The sequence below is a fragment of the Heloderma suspectum genome, chromosome 3 (assembly GCF_057233095.1).
Source record: "Heloderma suspectum isolate Gila_16-S chromosome 3, 16-S_ref, whole genome shotgun sequence".
Taxonomy (NCBI): Eukaryota; Metazoa; Chordata; class Lepidosauria; order Squamata; family Helodermatidae; genus Heloderma; species Heloderma suspectum.
The window spans coordinates 330,666,915-330,682,929 of NC_139460.1; the positions used below are offsets into that span (position 1 = coordinate 330,666,915).

General features: G+C 50.2%; 1 protein-coding gene across 12 annotated transcripts in view; it reads left to right on the top strand.

Moving 5' to 3' along the window:
* Window positions 1-16,015, top strand: part of DLG1 (discs large MAGUK scaffold protein 1) — a 274,255-nt gene that overhangs the window by 222,322 nt on the left and 35,918 nt on the right. For all 12 annotated transcript variants that reach the window (XM_084847875.1, XM_084847877.1, XM_084847865.1 and 9 more), the window contains 3 exons: window positions 1,500-1,541; window positions 11,345-11,395; window positions 13,272-13,373. In XM_084847875.1, the coding sequence (XP_084704001.1) occupies window positions 1,500-1,541; window positions 11,345-11,395; window positions 13,272-13,373 (195 nt within the window). The remainder of the gene's footprint in view (window positions 1-1,499; window positions 1,542-11,344; window positions 11,396-13,271; window positions 13,374-16,015) is intronic.

Here is a 16,015-nt window from a genome sequence, read left to right on the forward strand (position 1 = left end):
CAGCACTGCACGTCTCTTGGCCTGCCTCTGCCTCCCCCAGCCGACGGCCCTGTTCCTCTCCTGTGCGGAGGAGCGTGAGGCGGGCGCATGCTCCGCGATGCCCACAAAGGCCCCCAGGCCAGGAACAGAGGTAGGCGCCTTAGGCAGAGTCGGGCCGTTGGTCCCTCTAGCCCAGGATTGTCGACGCTGACTGGCAGCCATGGCGCTCCCTCCCTCCAAGGTTTCAGGCAGGAGAAATGCCGGCGGGGATTGAACCTGGAAGCGTCTACACGCAGAACAGGTGCTCAGGATCAGTACCAGTGGCCTGTGTCAGGACGTCTGAAACACTGCATCGTGCATTTCACGCTGTTTTGCTAACTCCGCTTTCTCCTGGGGCAGAATCAGACCCCGCCATCTGGGGGAGGCCCCGCCTTTGTGAGCGCCCCCTCCTTTGGGGAAGGCCTGCGTTTCAGCTGGCGCGCTTTGGAACGGGGGCTGGCTTCCTCCTTCGGAGCCCTTTATTTCGGGAACTTGGGCTGGAAGGGGAGAACTCCGCCAGTGGGCACGGGGCTTGGCTCAGCAGGAGCCTAGCAGGACCCTCCTGGACCAAGCGACCGGCTGAAACGCAGGATTGCACAGCGGCCCGAGCTGTTTCGCTCAGCAGGGTGGGGTGACTTTTCAGCTCCGCAGCCAGCGCTTCCGGCCCTCCTGGGGGGCTGCCACCGCTTTCCCAGCCTGGAGTCACCACCGCCCTGCCTCATTTGGCCAGCCTGCTCGGCGGCAGCCACGTCATCCCTGGCTGCAGTATCTTGCGAGCTGGTGGAGCTGCCAGGGGAAGGGCGTCTTGCCTCGAGCTGCCAGCCGGCTGAGGACGGTGTGCGCGCTCCTCTCCCATCCCCGCTGAGCGCCAGGTGGAGTGCTGGGAAGGTGCTTGGGGGTGGCGGGATTCCTTCTCGGGTGCTTGAGCCTTCGTCAGCCCCTCAGTAGCGCTGTCCCTTCTCTGTTCCCGTCCCCCCTTTCTGTGAAATAATAGGAGTAGATCCTCCATTGCTGTAGAGCTCGCACTGCATGGGCGACTGTCCGCAGGCCTTTCGTCACCCTCCTTTGGGCTGCTTTTCTTCTAAAGCTGGGGTGCAGAACCTCAGGCCAGGGCCAGCCTGGCCCTCCTGGGACGCCGGTCTGGCCCTCTGAGGTTCCCCAGATGGCCACGTCGCCTTCCCCAAGCCACAGATGGTTTGGTGGTTTCCCACAATTTACACACTTTCCCCATTCTAAGGAGTTGGGATGCCTCTCCTGAGGCTGGGTTACTGGCAGGCAGAAAGAGCTTTAAGCTACAATACTGTGGGTATTTTCAGCCCTGCCCCTTTTGCCTTTGGCCCTGCCCACCCCGGAATGCAGCCCCCAAGAGCTTCTCCAAAATGAAATCCGGCCGTTGCACTGAAAGAGGTTCTGCACCCCTGCTCGAGAGTGCTTGTTGTGCGAGTGCAGCACCTTATATCTGCTTTCTGTTACCATTTCAGAGCACGTGACCTCCAATGCCAGTGATAGTGAAAGTAGCTACCGTAAGTGTTTTAAGATCCTTTTTCATTTTGCCTTTGGGCAATAACTGTGGAGACTGGGTTTTCTTTCCAGGTGCTTAAAAGCATTTAAGACTACAAATAACTTGTCCTGTTTCTCAAGCAGCTCTGTTCAGCAGCCATGTGGCTTTAAACGTCTGGAAGGGTGGTAGAGCTTTGGAGCTTGCCTTGAAGCTCTCTCCCCATCCAGCTGAATGACATTCACACCTCTGTTGAATGAGCCAGTTGCCCAGAGGCCAAGGAGCAGATGCACCCACCCCCTGCCCTTCTCTGCCTCTCAAAAAGATCTGACACAAAAAAGATCCCAGACAGATGTTCTCTCTTTAGCAGCTCTCTGCATTGCTGACCTGCCCATCGTCCTTCAGTGACCATCCACAAACACATTCCTCCCTTGCATCTTGTCTTCACAGTCAATATCCTGAGTTCCTTCAGCTTTGCTTATTGGGCTCTCCTTCTGCATCCTTTTTTTGCCATCGTCGTAGCTCTCACTTGAGTCCTTTCCAGAATCTTGAACAGTACAATTTCTTTCTGAGCCTTGGAAACTGTGATCCTGATGAGAACTTCAAAATCACCGTGGCCTGTTGAGACACGTGCTCAGTTGGGTGGTGCGTATTCAGCTTATCCCATGCACCCAGGAGCACCTGCTTGGGCTGGCAGCAGCTCTTGGGGGGCTCAGGCAGGCAAAGGTCTTTCCCAGCCCTGCTGCCTCAGATGCTTGTACTGGGGTGATGGCAGGGACTGAGCTGGGGCCTGGTGCTCCTTTCCGCTTCTTTGGGTGTTTCTCAGTTCCTCGTTGGTTTCTGCTGGCGGTCTCTCCCAATTCTGTCTCGGGCACAGGCTTCCCCATAGAACCATAGAATCTTGGAGTGGGAAGGGGCCATTGAGGCCATCGGGTCCAACCCCCTCCTCAGTCCAGGAATTCTGCTTAAAGCAGCCCTGCCAGAGGGCTGCCCAGTCTCTGCTTGAAGACCTCCTGCATGATGCACTCCTTTGATCATGTTATTAATGAAGATGAGTTGGACCAGAGCAGAGACTAACCACCGCCAGCTACTTCCTGCCAATCTGATGAGTGTATTGCTGCCCATAGCAAGCAGGAGAACCATTATGGTTGCAATGGGGTATTCAAATGTAAATAAATACTTATTTTCCATCGGTGTCATTCCCATTGTATGGTATATACTTATAGTCTGCGTTGCTAAAGTTTTGACATTTGAGACTATGCCCACGTTTGGTTAGCATGCTAAATCATTCTTTAGCATAACAGAAATGAGCTACAGTGAATGCACCCCCATCCCCGAAGTGGGGCCACTTCCCAGCTCTGTTAGTCACATAATTTAACATGTCCAAACCCTAAACTGCAATTAATTTTATTTATTTATTACATTTTTATACTGCCCAATAGCCGAAGCTCTCTGGGCAGTTCACAACAATCAAAACCATAAAATCTGAAACAATAAAATACAGTTGATAAATACAGTATAAAAGTTTAAAAATTTAAAACTACAATATGAAAATAAAATAATCGAACAGAAGCTAGCAGCAAAAAAATTAAGATACAGTAAGAGTTAAAAACAAACTGAAAAAAATAAAATGCCTGGGAGAACAAAAAGTTATTCGACCTGGCGTCCAAGCGAGCACAATGTAGGCACCAAGGGAATCTCTCTGGGAAGCTCATTCCACAACTGAGGTGCCACCACAGAAAAGGCCTCCTAGCAGCCACCCACCTCGCTTCCTTTGGCAGGGGCTCCTGAAGGAGGTCTGCTGAAGCTCCTCTTGGGGCCTGAGCAGGTGTATGTGGGCAGAGGCGGCCCTTCTAGTAGCCAGCCCCGAGCTGCTCAGAGCTGTGGGTGTTGGTGCCAGCACTTTGAATTGAGCCTGGCAGCCAGCGCAGATGAAAGAGTGCTGGCGTAACAGGATCACATTGGCCAGTCCCTGTTCATAGTCTTGCTGCCTTATTCTGGACCAGCTGAAGTTTCCAGACCATTTTCAAAGGCAGCCCATGTATAACGCCTTGCAGTAATCCATATGGGCAGTTATCAGAGCATGGATAACTGTAGCTAGGCTCTCTCTGTCCAGATAAGGGCGTAGTTGGTATATCAGCCTAAGCTGATAAGAGGTGCTCTGTGCCACTGAGTCCACCTGTGCCTTGAGTGGCAGTCGGTTCTGGATCTGCGTGCACCCTGAAACTTTAGGGGGAATGCAGCCCCATCCAGAACAGGTTGAACATCACTTAGCCAGGCAGATGAACCACCCACTAACAGCACCTCTGTCTTGTCTGGATGGAGTCTCAGTGTTAACTGTGGTTTGTTTAAACCAAGTTCATAATCAACAGCTTGATGTTGTCTTGTTTAAACAACCCCTTGTTAGGGTTGAATGCAGTTTCTCATGTTCAGACGACACGACAAGCTTCAGTTAACCTCAACCACAAGCAAAAGCCAGGGGAAAGTGTGCGAGTCCAAGTCTTGCTGTGCCTTGTTCTTGTCCTGCTGAACTATGGTCCAGATCCTGACATCCAAACCCAGACCTACATCAGAAACTTCCCTGAAGGTCATTAGCCTTCTCAGAAATGGGAATTCCTGGTTGAATAACTGGCTAGCTGCCACTCACAGTCTCATAATCATGTTTCTCTTGGCATGTTCATCCTTTGCCAAGAGACTCTTCCTTCGCAGCACGCTTCCTTCCTTCCTTCCTTCCTTCCTTCTACTTGTTGGAGCTTCCTTTTTTGCGTTTCAGATCAACACACACTTCTCTTCAGCCATGTTGGTTTTCTGCTGTCATGCTCATTATCTTTTTTTCTTGCATTGTTCTGGATTTGAGCACTAGGGGAACCTTATGTCATAGAATCATAGAATAGTAGGTTGGAAAGGGTCTATAAGCCCTGTGAGTCCAACCCCTTGCTCATTGCAGGAATCCAAGTGGAAGAGTGCTATCCTATCTTCCCTCAGTCTTCTCAAGGCTAAACATGCCTTGGGACTGGAAACAAAGTCCTATGAGGAGAGACTGGCCATGTTTACCCTTGAGAAAAGAAGACTGAGGGGAGATAGTTCTTTCACTCTCTCCTCATAGGGCTTTGTTTCCAGTCCCCTGATCATCTTCGTTGCCCTCCTCTGCACCTTTTCCAGTTTGTCTGCATCCTTCTGAAAGTGTGGTGCCCAGAACTGGACACAGTACTCCAGATGAGGCCTAAGCAGTGCTGAGTAGAGGGGAACTAGTACTTCATGTGGTTTGGAAGCTATACTTCTATTAATGCAGCCCCAAACAGCATTTGCCTTTTTTGCAGCCACATCACATTGTTGGCTCGGATTCAGCTTGTGATCGACAACAATTCCAAGATCCTTCTTGCTTGTCATGGGAGACTCCTTGCGGTGAGGGATCAAAACCCATATAGACATAGAAGACCCATGGACTCACCAGGGATGCTGTCTCCCAGGAGGACAGATTAGAGACATGACGGAAGGGTTGCCTACAGTCATAAAGCCCACTGACAGGTATCCCTTTCTTCTCATCCATGTGGGAACAAGTGATACCTCCAAGCAGAGCTGCAAAGAAATCATGTCAGACTTGGAAGCTTTGGGAAAGAAATTCAAGAACATTGGGGCCCAGATAGTTTTCTCATCCATCCTTCCAGTAGTTAGAAGAGGGATAGAAAGGGAACGAAAAATACTCCGGGTGAATGACTGGCTACGAAGGTGGTGCCGGTGTGAGAGATTTGGATTCTGGGACCACGGGCTCTACTTCCTGGAAGATGGGCTGTTGGGAAGGGACGGTTGCACCTCACAAAGGCTGGGAAGAATGTGTTTGGCCACAGCATGAAGAAATTCATCAGGAGGGCTTTAAATGGAATCCCACGGGGGAGGGAGATGCAAAGCTGGGGGTAACAATGGATGAAGGCTCATGCACCGCAACGGAGAGAACAGCTCTAAGAGCGCCCAATAATAGTCTTCAGAAGCATGTAAGAAGAAAGCCAGACTATGAAGCACATGGTCTTCCATGTCTATACACTAATGCCCAGAGTATGGGAAACAAACAGAGCGAACCTGAACTCTTCATACAGGACGGAAATTACAACTTGATAGGTATAACTGAGACTTGGTGGGATGACTCTCAGGACTGGAATATAGCAATGGAAGGATATAACTTTTTCTAAAAGAACAGGAGGAACAGAAAGGGAGGTGGGGTTGCACTGTATGTGAAAAATACATATCTCTGCACAGAAATACAGGAGGAGGAGCTTGGTAGCCCCATCGAGAGCATCTGGGTTGAAATAAATGGAGCAAAGAATAAAAGGAACCTGGTGGTCGGAGTCTACTACCGGCCACCCAATCAAGGAGAAGATGAGGATGAAACTTTTCAAAAGCAAGTTGCCAATGTTTCAAGGAAGCAAGATGTAGTAGTAATGGGAGGACTGCAATTTCCCCGATATTTGTTGGGAGACAAATTCTGCAAAGCATGGCCCCTCCAGGAAATTCCTGACTTGTGTGGCAGATAATTTCCTCCTACAGAAAGTGGAGGAAGGAACTAGAGGATTGGCTGTCCTTGACTTGATCCTAACCGACAGAGATGAACCTAGACAGCATAGTAAGAAGCAGAGACATCATCTTGCCGACAAAGGTTGGTATAATCAAAGCTATGGTTTTCCCAGTAGTAACGTATGGCTGTGAGAGCTGGACTATAAGGAAGGCTGAGCGCCGAAGAATTGATGCTTTCGAACTGTGGTGCCGGAGAAGACTCTTACGAGTCCCCTGGACTGCAAGGAGGTCAAATCAGTCAATCCTAAAAGAAATCAACCCTGAGTGCTCATTGGAAGGACAGATACTGAAGCTGAAGCTCAAATATTTTGGCCACCTAATGCGAAGAGAAAACTCCCTGGAAAAGACCCCGATGCTGGGAAAGATTGAAGGCAAAAGGAGAAGGGGACGGCAGAGGATGAGATGGCTAGATAGCATCACCGATGCAATGAGTATGAACTTGAGCACACGCTGGAAGAGAGCAGAGGACAGGAAGGCCTGGCGTGCTCTGGTCCATGGGGTCACGAAGAGTTGGACACAACGACTGAACAACAACAGTCTTGCCCTATAGTGATAGGTCTTAGGTTGGGTTACAGTAATACAAACAATTACACATAAAACCACAATCAAGTATAAGGTCAGCAATAAAACCCAAACAGCAGATCAAAGCCAAGCCACTGGCAGTCAGACCCCAAAGCCTGGGTAAGCATCCAGGTGATGCTTACATGGCGGCAAAACGTAACCAGCATTGGCACCAGCTGGGCCTCGGGGGCAGGGGGGTGGCATTCCCTAATCAGGGCACTGTAGCCAAGAAAGCTGTTGCATCTCCACAGAAAGTATGGCTCCCAACAGTGGGATGCAGAAACGAGTGGACCCCCTTTGCAGATCTCAATATTTGGACAGGCTATACAGGAGGGGAGACCTTCCCTCGAGTATCGAGGTCCCAAGCTATTTAGAGCTTTACAAGGCATCACTAGCGCCTTCAGCTTGAGCTGGAAGTACGTTGGTAGCCAGTGCCATTCCTCGAAAGCCAGTGTTCTGCGGGTTCTGTCAGCAGATTCTGACTGCAATCCAGCTGCCACATCGTTGCACTAGGTGCAGTTTCTGTGTCGTCCCCCAGGGCGGCCCTGTCTGGAATGCACTGCAGTAGAATCGTAGGGCTGGAAGGGGCCTACGAGGCCATCAAGTCCAACCCCCTGCTCAGTGCAGGAGTCCAAGTCAGAGCATCCCTGACAGATGGCTGTCCAGCCTCGTCTTGAATGCCTCCAGTGTGGGAGAGCCCCCCCGCCTCCCTAGGGAACTGGTTCCATTGTCGTACTGCTCTAACAGTCAGGAAGTTTCTCCTGATGTAGGAGATTCCAGCTGATGTTCTGGCTTCCTGTAACTTGAGCCCATTATTCTGTGTCATGCGCTCTGGGATGATGGAGAAGACGTCCTGGCCTTCCTCCCTGTGACAACCTTTCAAGAACTGGAAGAGCGCTATCCTGCCTCCCCTCAGTCTTCTCTTCTCGGGGCTAAACATGCCCAGTTCTTTCAGGTAGCCTGAACAAAAAGTGCATCTCGTTTACCCCCATCCAGGAACAGCCGTGGCTGGCAAGCCAACAAAAGCTGACCAAAAGCACTCCAGACCACCAAGGCTACCGGAGCCTCCAGTGGCAAAGAGTCCTCCAGGAGTCCTCCCAAGCGGGGAGGTGTGCAGCCCCACACAGGGCAGGCCGCTCACCCAATTCCCAAGCCTGGGAACCTCCACTTCACAGAGCCTCCATCTTGTTGAGGTTCCGTTTCAGTTTATTGGCCCTCATCCAGCCCATTACCGCATTCAGACACCAATCCAGCATGTGCACAGCTACGCCTGACTGATGAGAGGAAGACTAGAGCTGGGCATCATCAGCATATTGATGGCACCCAGCACCAAATCCCCCGATGACCCCACCAAGTAGCTTCTTATAGATGTTAAACAGCATAGGGGACAGAATGGAACCTGGTGACCTCTCACAGCTTAATAGCCATGGGACCAAGCCAGAATCTCCCAGCGCCACCATCTGAATCCGACCCTGCAGGTAGGAGCGGAACCACCATAGTAACACTGTGCCTCCAACTCCCGCCTCACAGAGATGGTCCAATAAGATACCATGATTTATGATATCAAAAGCTACTTAGAGATCCAAGAGGACCTCCACGGTCACATTCCTTCTGTCTCTTTCCCCAGACCCAGTCAGCTGTCAGGGTGACCATGGCTGTTTTGGTCTCAGACCCCAGGGTGAAACCAGACTGGAGTGGGTCTAGATACTCTGTTTCCTCCAGCAACATCTGAAGCCGACAGGCCACCACCCCCTCAGGCATCTTGCCCCAAATGGGGATATTAGCCGTGGGGTGATAGTCCTTGTGTACCTTGGGGTCCAGGGAGGGCCTCTCTAGGAGAGGCCACTACTACCGCTTTCAAGGCAGGAGGCCCCACCCGCTGACATAACAAGGCCTTCACCATCCCCTAGACCCACTCAGTCACTCCCTCTCAGCTAGGACAGGGAAGGGTTGAGCCTGTATATAGTGGGATGGATTGATTCAAGCATCTTGTCCACTTCCTTGGGCCACCACAACAAATTGATCTCCAGAACACTGACTAGGCAGTGCTCTAGATGCCTTCTCAGATACTGCCACAACGTTGGCGTCAAGATCCGAGCAGATGCAAGCAACTTCCTCTTCAAACTGCTTAGCCAGTTTGTCTCAGCAGGTGACAAAGGGTTCCACTCCCATCCCCAGCAAGCCCAGTCTCTTCACCACCCAGAACAACTCTGCTGGATGACACTCCAGGATGCAATGGAGGAGGCAAAACAAGGCTGCTTCGCCTCCCTCGCTGCTGGAGAGTAGGCATGATAAAGTGCTCTTACTTGCGTTCAGTCACGCTTACGTTGCGACTTAAAGCACTTGTACGCCGGCCATCACCCACCCTCATTGCCCACGGATCTTCTGCGGAGCAGGAAGAGGATGCCGAGGGTAGCCCTTTCTGGCTTCGCGTTCCATGAGGAGACCAAGGCCTTGACAGAATCTCCAACACGGTCGGATTCCATTAGTCTCCAGGGGAGACCGTCTTAACTGGCCCCCCAGCCCTGCAGAGAGGGTCTGCTACCCTCAGTCCACCTCGGGCTGGAGTCTCCTCCGGGCCACCCCATGCCCCGTCTTCAGCAGTGGCGCTCACAGCAGTCGCTACCCCTTTCACCCTGACGTGGGCGCGCATAGTCCTTGGCATGCCACACGTGCCGCGCGGGGCGGGGGGGCACACTCAGCCATGCTTTGCTGAGTCTTGGCTTTCCCATAATGAGGACTTCAGGGGTGGTCAGAATGCTTATGGCCACTTCCTCCCCTCTCTTTTTTTTGTGCTCCTTGGATCAGCGTACAAGCAGAGAGAGCACCAGCCTTAGCAGGAGGAGGAGAGCAAGAAGAGTTAAGGCTCCCGGGTCCTCGCCTGGCCTGGGCTTTGACAGCACTGCAAAAAGAGCCCCCTGGGCTTCCAGCTGGATTTTACCCTCCCTTCCCATTCTGTATATGGTGCACGTTTCCAGGGATATGGCACTTCCCTTTGCGTAGCCCCTGTGGCAGTAGCATTGTGTGTGCTGGAAGATCCCCATTTGCTTGCTTATAGTTCTGCCGTGACCCTCTTTGACTTGGTTGTGCGGCAAAAAGATCAAAGCCCTTTTCTGAAGATTCAGTTCTAAACAGCTCTTCTTTCTCTTTCTCTCTCTCATACACCCCCCCCCCCCCCCGCTATTTAATATTATCTTGGTCACAGAAGAGTGCGGCTGTTGAAAAGGCCTGCTGTAGTGACATCTGTTTTAATATTGTTTCCTGTTTTGATGAACTGTGTATTTGTCCTGTTCCAGTAAGTTACCTCTCTTATTGACATTTCCCCTTCTCTAACTGATTTTTGACTTGTGACTGCACATACAAAGTACACTGATTAGCATTCCAAAGTACACTGATTAACATTCATCTGCTATCCTAATGAACTCTGGGTGTGGACCCCTACATTTTAATTCTCATGAGTCTCTTGGGAAGGTGAGGGTGCTTCACTTTTCCTTTGGATTGTGTTATCTGTTCACCAAGAATACGGCCTTAAATAGTGGTGGAGAGAGATGGGGCTATCTATATACAAGAATAATCTTGACATTTTTCTGTATTTGATATACAATTAAACACCTTAATAAACGGTTAATAACCAAAAAAAAGCCTCTTGCTCTTGGGCCACGTGTCCCAACAGCTGGGCCATTTCAGCCTTGCAGGACTGTCAGATCCAGGAAGCACTGATGGTTGGAAGAAAGCAGTCAGCTTTGAAATGGGCAGGGATGCTCATGAGAACACATGAATCTAGAGGTTCTATTGCCATTTTCTGTCCACTGTCCACATTGCAGCTCAAACATTCCCCACTTGGCTTCAGGCTGCTTCCCTCTGTGGGCAAGGTGCCTCCAGCAAATGCTCCAATCCACTGAGCATTTTAATAGCAGCAGTCCGAAGGGCATCTGAACAGTATTCCTTGTGTTTCTGCATTTGGCCCTGGCAGAAGTCTGCAGCCTCTGAATGCAAAAGCTAAGGTCATTCCTTGCTGATGGAATGAAGGAAAATGCTTTCAGTTAAACAAGTCAGATAAAAGAAGTTGATTTCATTAAGGGGTCTGCAGGCAAAACATATGTCTCGCAAATAAGAAGACAAAAAGCTTGTGCCTGCAGCTTAAAGCTGTGATAGAACCATATTAGACTTGACTAAAGCTGCCACCACTGCCTTTAGCAGGGACTGAGCAGATCGCTCTTCTCCTGTGCCTGGTGCACCATGGGGGAGAATCTTGTGCAATAAGTCTGGACTTCATGTTAGCTAAACCTAAGTTACGCTAACATCCCCATAAACTCATCTTGGTCTGAATGAGACTGTAGCTCATTGCTTTTACAGAAAATGGTGGGCATTAAGCTCCTCTCTGACATTTACACCATTTTGCTCATCTGGAAGGCTCTTTTACCTAGGGAGGTGGTGGGCTCTCCCACACTGGAGGTGTTCAAGACGAGGCTGGACAGCCATCTGTCAGGGATGCTCTGGCTTGGGTTTCTGCATTGAGCAGGGGGTTGGACTCGATGGCCTTGTAGGGCCCTCCAGCCCTACTAGTCTATGATTCATCCAAGCTTTCCATTCAAATTATCTGTTTAATTATTAACGGGAGAATTGGCGGGGGAGGGAGCGATGATGACAAGCAAATGCTATGCATTAGCTGCTAAACTTGCATATCTACATTTCTAGGTGGTCAAGAAGAATATGTCTTGTCCTATGAGCCAGTCACTCAGCAAGAAGGTTTGTACAGTTTTGCATATGAAATAAACAGTTCCACTGTAAACCGCAGAGACCTGAGTGGGGCCCGCTGTCCTGGGCTAGGCAGCCTGCTGGCTGGCATTTTGAAGCAAGTGTCATATTAAGCGAGATGAAATCTGTGCATGTCCCCAAAATATCTTGACAGAAATATGTCAGAAACAGTAACTTGTGAATTGGATTAAAGGGCCAGTTAGGAAGCCTGCTCTACGTACAGGTCTTGCTGCCCGGAGCAAGGGTGGACTTTCCCTTCTGCCACAGATGGTGGGCTGGTCTGTCAAAACTTCGCTAGTGATTTTGAGGGGCACATCAGGCTTCTTAATCTTCTTAAGTTCTTAAGTTTTGTTTTTAAATGTGTTTGTAGATATTTCCCTGCTGCTGCTTTTTATTCTGGTTCCATTTTGTTTAAAACTTCCAAACATTTTATATTATGTTCTACCATGTTGTATTTTAGAGTTTTAATTTTTGTGAGCTTTGGCTGTTGGGTCGTATAGAAATGTAATAAATACATTTTTAAAAATTGGACAGAAAAAAACCTGTCACGCCTGGCTGCAAAAATGCCCAGGACGTTTCAGTTACTTGCTCGTGAGTTTGCTGGTTTGTTCACCGGCTGCGTGCGCCACCCCATGATGTCAGCGGTGCACGGGGTCCGCCAAGGCAGCGCTGTTCAGAAGTCTCCCTGTGCTTGTGTGGCGTGGGGGCCTTGTGGAGCTGGTCCAGGTCTCCTTGCTCCTGCGGCTCTGGAGCTAGCCGCTCGGGGCCAGGGGACGGTCCCTCAGGGGCTTGGGTACAGCGCAGGCCAGGGCTTGGCCCAAAGCTGGATGAAATGCGGAGGAGCAGTCGGAAACACGCCTTAGTAGGTGGCCCATACAAACAGAGCGAGTAAGCAAATAGCGCTGAGCCAAGTGAAAACTCCCCGCATGTGAGCTTGCTCAGACCACTCACTCTGCGAAAGGGTCGCCAGTGTCACGTGGAGGAGTGTTGCCCGTCACCAGAGGCTGGGGGAGATGCTGAAAATACGCCACACCTGAAGCCTGGTGCATGAACGCAGGCACCCCATGAAACTATCAGGTGAACATGGCTTGTCTTACTGAGGGGAAGACCTCTTACCTGCCATGCACAGACTTAGTTTGACGTTCTGCGTCCATGCTTCTGTCAGTCTCGTTCTTCTGAACCTCTTTGCTGGTCCTGATGGGGAAATACAATTGGAAAAGGGGGTGGAGGAGAATGCTAGATACTAGTATAATAAAGAATAAGAATGAGTTTAGTCCTTTGGGGGGTTAAAAACTTAGACAAAATCACCCCAGAACGTGTCTGCCCCCCCCCCCCCAGGAAGGAAGTCTCTGTGCCCTTTTCTCCTTACCCACCTGTGAACCAGGCCCCCTCCTCTCCCCATTCTAGCCCATATTCAGTACTAGCTGAAAAATCAACAAGCTGCCATCCCAGCTCGTGCCTTCAGGACTAGGGGCTGCGGCAGCAGTGGGAGTCCATTTGCATGGCAAAGGGCATTAAAGACATTTTGGAATAGAAACCTGAACACCTGCCTCCAAAGCTATAGGCAAAGCAGGGTGGCAGTGGGAGAGGAGGAAGGGGGCTGTGCTGGATGGAGTAGCAGGCTGAATGCCCATCCGCAGGGCGCCGTTCAGGGCCCTGGAGATGGGGTGCAGATTGGTCATTGGGAAGCGGTTGCTGGCAGGGCAACCAAGTTGCCAGATGTTGTGCCTAAGCATTCCCCCTCTTCCCCCCGGGTAAGCAGCTCCCCTTCGAGAGAGGCTGGGCGCTGGCCCTGCGTCGCTCAGTTTCCATGCCCTGGCCTTGCTGAAACTCTCTAACCAAAAGCTCTTTGTCCATCACCTTTCAGTCAGTTACACACGGCCTGTGATCGTTCTGGGACCTATGAAAGACCGCATCAACGATGACCTCATCTCCGAATTCCCTGACAAGTTTGGATCCTGCGTCCCACGTATGTATGCAGAGGGCTCCAGGGAAGGCTGCAGTGCATAGGACGGGTGCCGAGCATCACTTTGAGGGCCAAATTCTGTTCCAAGGAAATTCTCGGGGCTGTGTTCCAGGGGTGGCAGGACCAAAGGTGAAAGGGGCACGGCCAAAATACCGGCCTACTTCAGCTTAAAACTCTTCTGGCCAGTGACTCAGCCTTAGGAGAGGCATCTCAACCTTTTAGAATGGGAGGGGGCGGCGGGGGTGGACGGACTGCACACAGCTCAGGAAACCACTCAATGGTGGGTAGTTTGGGGGGAGGGTCAGGGGAGGGGGCGTGGCCTTCTGGGGGCCCCTGGAGGGCTGGATTTTGTCTCCTGACCTGGGGTTCTCCATCCTTGACATAGACAGAGAAGCAAGCCCCTGCCCCACGGAGCTTACATTCCAGGTTTCAGCTGGAGGAGAGATGAAACAGGGTTTCAGAGAATGAAAGCAAGTAGATGCAGTTCGGCCTTGTTAGGGTTTAGAAGTAGCCATTAAGGAGCTAAGCCAACACATTCACAGGTGGGTTTTGCAGTGTGGGGAGAGGCAGATTCATGCTGTGATCTGGAAGGAGCCGTTTGGGAGGGCAGGAGAGCGGTGGAGAACACAGGGGCATCTTGTGAAAGATAAGATCAGGCAGCAAGAATGTGAAGAGCTATGGAAGTAAGAAGAGAAGGTGTTAATGTTATGGATTTAATTTTGCATTATCAGTGTATAGCGTTTGGCTACCACTTCACCGCCTATAGCTGATTAATACACTTCAACAAGGAATACGCTAGAAATTATTTGATGGGTTAAATTCTGTTATTTTACTAACAAGAATTAATAAATGAGGAATGTTTGAACACTTTTTTCACTTTTACCATAAGCATATACGCCTTCAAATAAAACATAAACATTAAAATATAACATATAGCCTAAGCTAAGACACACTAGTTCCTAAACATTTCTTGTTAATAAAGGTTTAGGGGAATTGACCAATCTGGGTAGAGGAACACATCTGGCCTTAGATAGGGTTGCACTGCTGGAGGGCTGAGTGCACAGTTTGGGAGCACGCCTGGACTCTGCGTTAAGTGCAGGGGATGGCAGCCAAAAGTACCACTTAGCAGCTTCGGCAGGTATTCGGTCTGGGGAGGGCTGATCCAGGCTGGACCACTGTAACGTACTTTACTTGGGGCTGCCTTAACCTCAGCTGGTGCAGGATGTGTCCCACCTGGATACTGGTGGGGGATGAGTAATCAGCTTATGTGACACGAGTACTGGACCAGCTGCACTGGTTCCCGGTGTGTTTTCGAGCCCAGTATGAAGTGCTTCTTTCAACCTGTAAAACTCTACGAAGGTTTAGGCCCAAGTTACTTGAAGGGCCGCCTCCATCTGTGTCAGCCTGCCTGCAGTTTGAGGTTGTCAGCAGAGGCTATTGCCATTTGTCTGCTGGCAAGGACAAGGGCAATTGCCTTGGTGAATAGAAGGGAGAGGGGCATCTTGGTAGTGGCCCCACTCCCCTCGAATGAGCTCCCCAGATTTGTCAGGTCCTGCTTTGCAAGAAAGCTCTGAAGATCCACTTGTGCTTGTTGGCCTTTTCTTGATGGTGTTTAATTGTATTTTTGAGTTGCTGGTTTTACTTGCAACTACTGTTTTGTATTGTTTGTCTTTGTGGTCTCTGTGACTCGCCCAAATGGGTTATGCACTTGCACAGAACAGTCATTCGAAACGTTCTAGAGCTCAACAAAGTTTTAGGTGGGAGCCCTGCCCACGCCCTCTGCACACGCTCCAGGCTCCCACATCCTGCTCCGTTCTTTTTGTCCGCCGCAGCCAGCAGCAGAGTTTGGAATGTTCTGTGTGTCTCGGAACCTTCCTTAAAATAATTATAAGTTGTCCCCTCCTGGGACTGCTGAGCAGAGTTTCCTTTTCTTTAGTTCCTTGTAATCGTCATCTTAGAGGCCTCCGTCCTTGTCTCGGCCCTTTAGGGTACATGGCCTTGAAGGCCTTCTTCAAGAATAGTAAGTGCTGTGGTGGGAAAATGTCACTGACTGATGGGCACACTTTATGCCTCCTTTGTCTGGGACAAGGACATTGAGTAGGGTCTTGTGCACGGTGCTAGGCATTCATGAAATGGGTTATTTAATTAATTAATTTCTTAATCGCCCATCTGGTGGTTCACCCGGCCACTCTGAGAGATGTACAATAATACAACAGTTTAAAACAATAAAATTCCACATTAAAAATATGGAAAGCAAAGAATAAAAGGAACCTGGTGGTCGGAGTATACTACCGGCCACCCAACCAAGGAGAAGACAAGGATGAAACTTTTGAAAAGCAAATAGCCAATGTTTTAAGGAAGCATGATGTAGTAGTAATGGGGGACTTCAATTTCCCCGATATTTGTTGGGAGACAAATTCCGCAAAACATGGCCCCTCCAGGAAATTCCTGACTTGTGTGGTGGATAACTTCCTCCTACAGAAAGTAGAGGAAGGAACTAGAGAATCGGCTATCCTTGACTTGATCCTAACCAACAGAGATGACTTAGTGGATAGAGTAGCAGTTACAGGAACTCTGGGGGAAAGCGACCATGTTGCACTTGAGTTCTTGGTTCTAAGGGAAGCAAAAGCCGAGGGTAGTCAAAC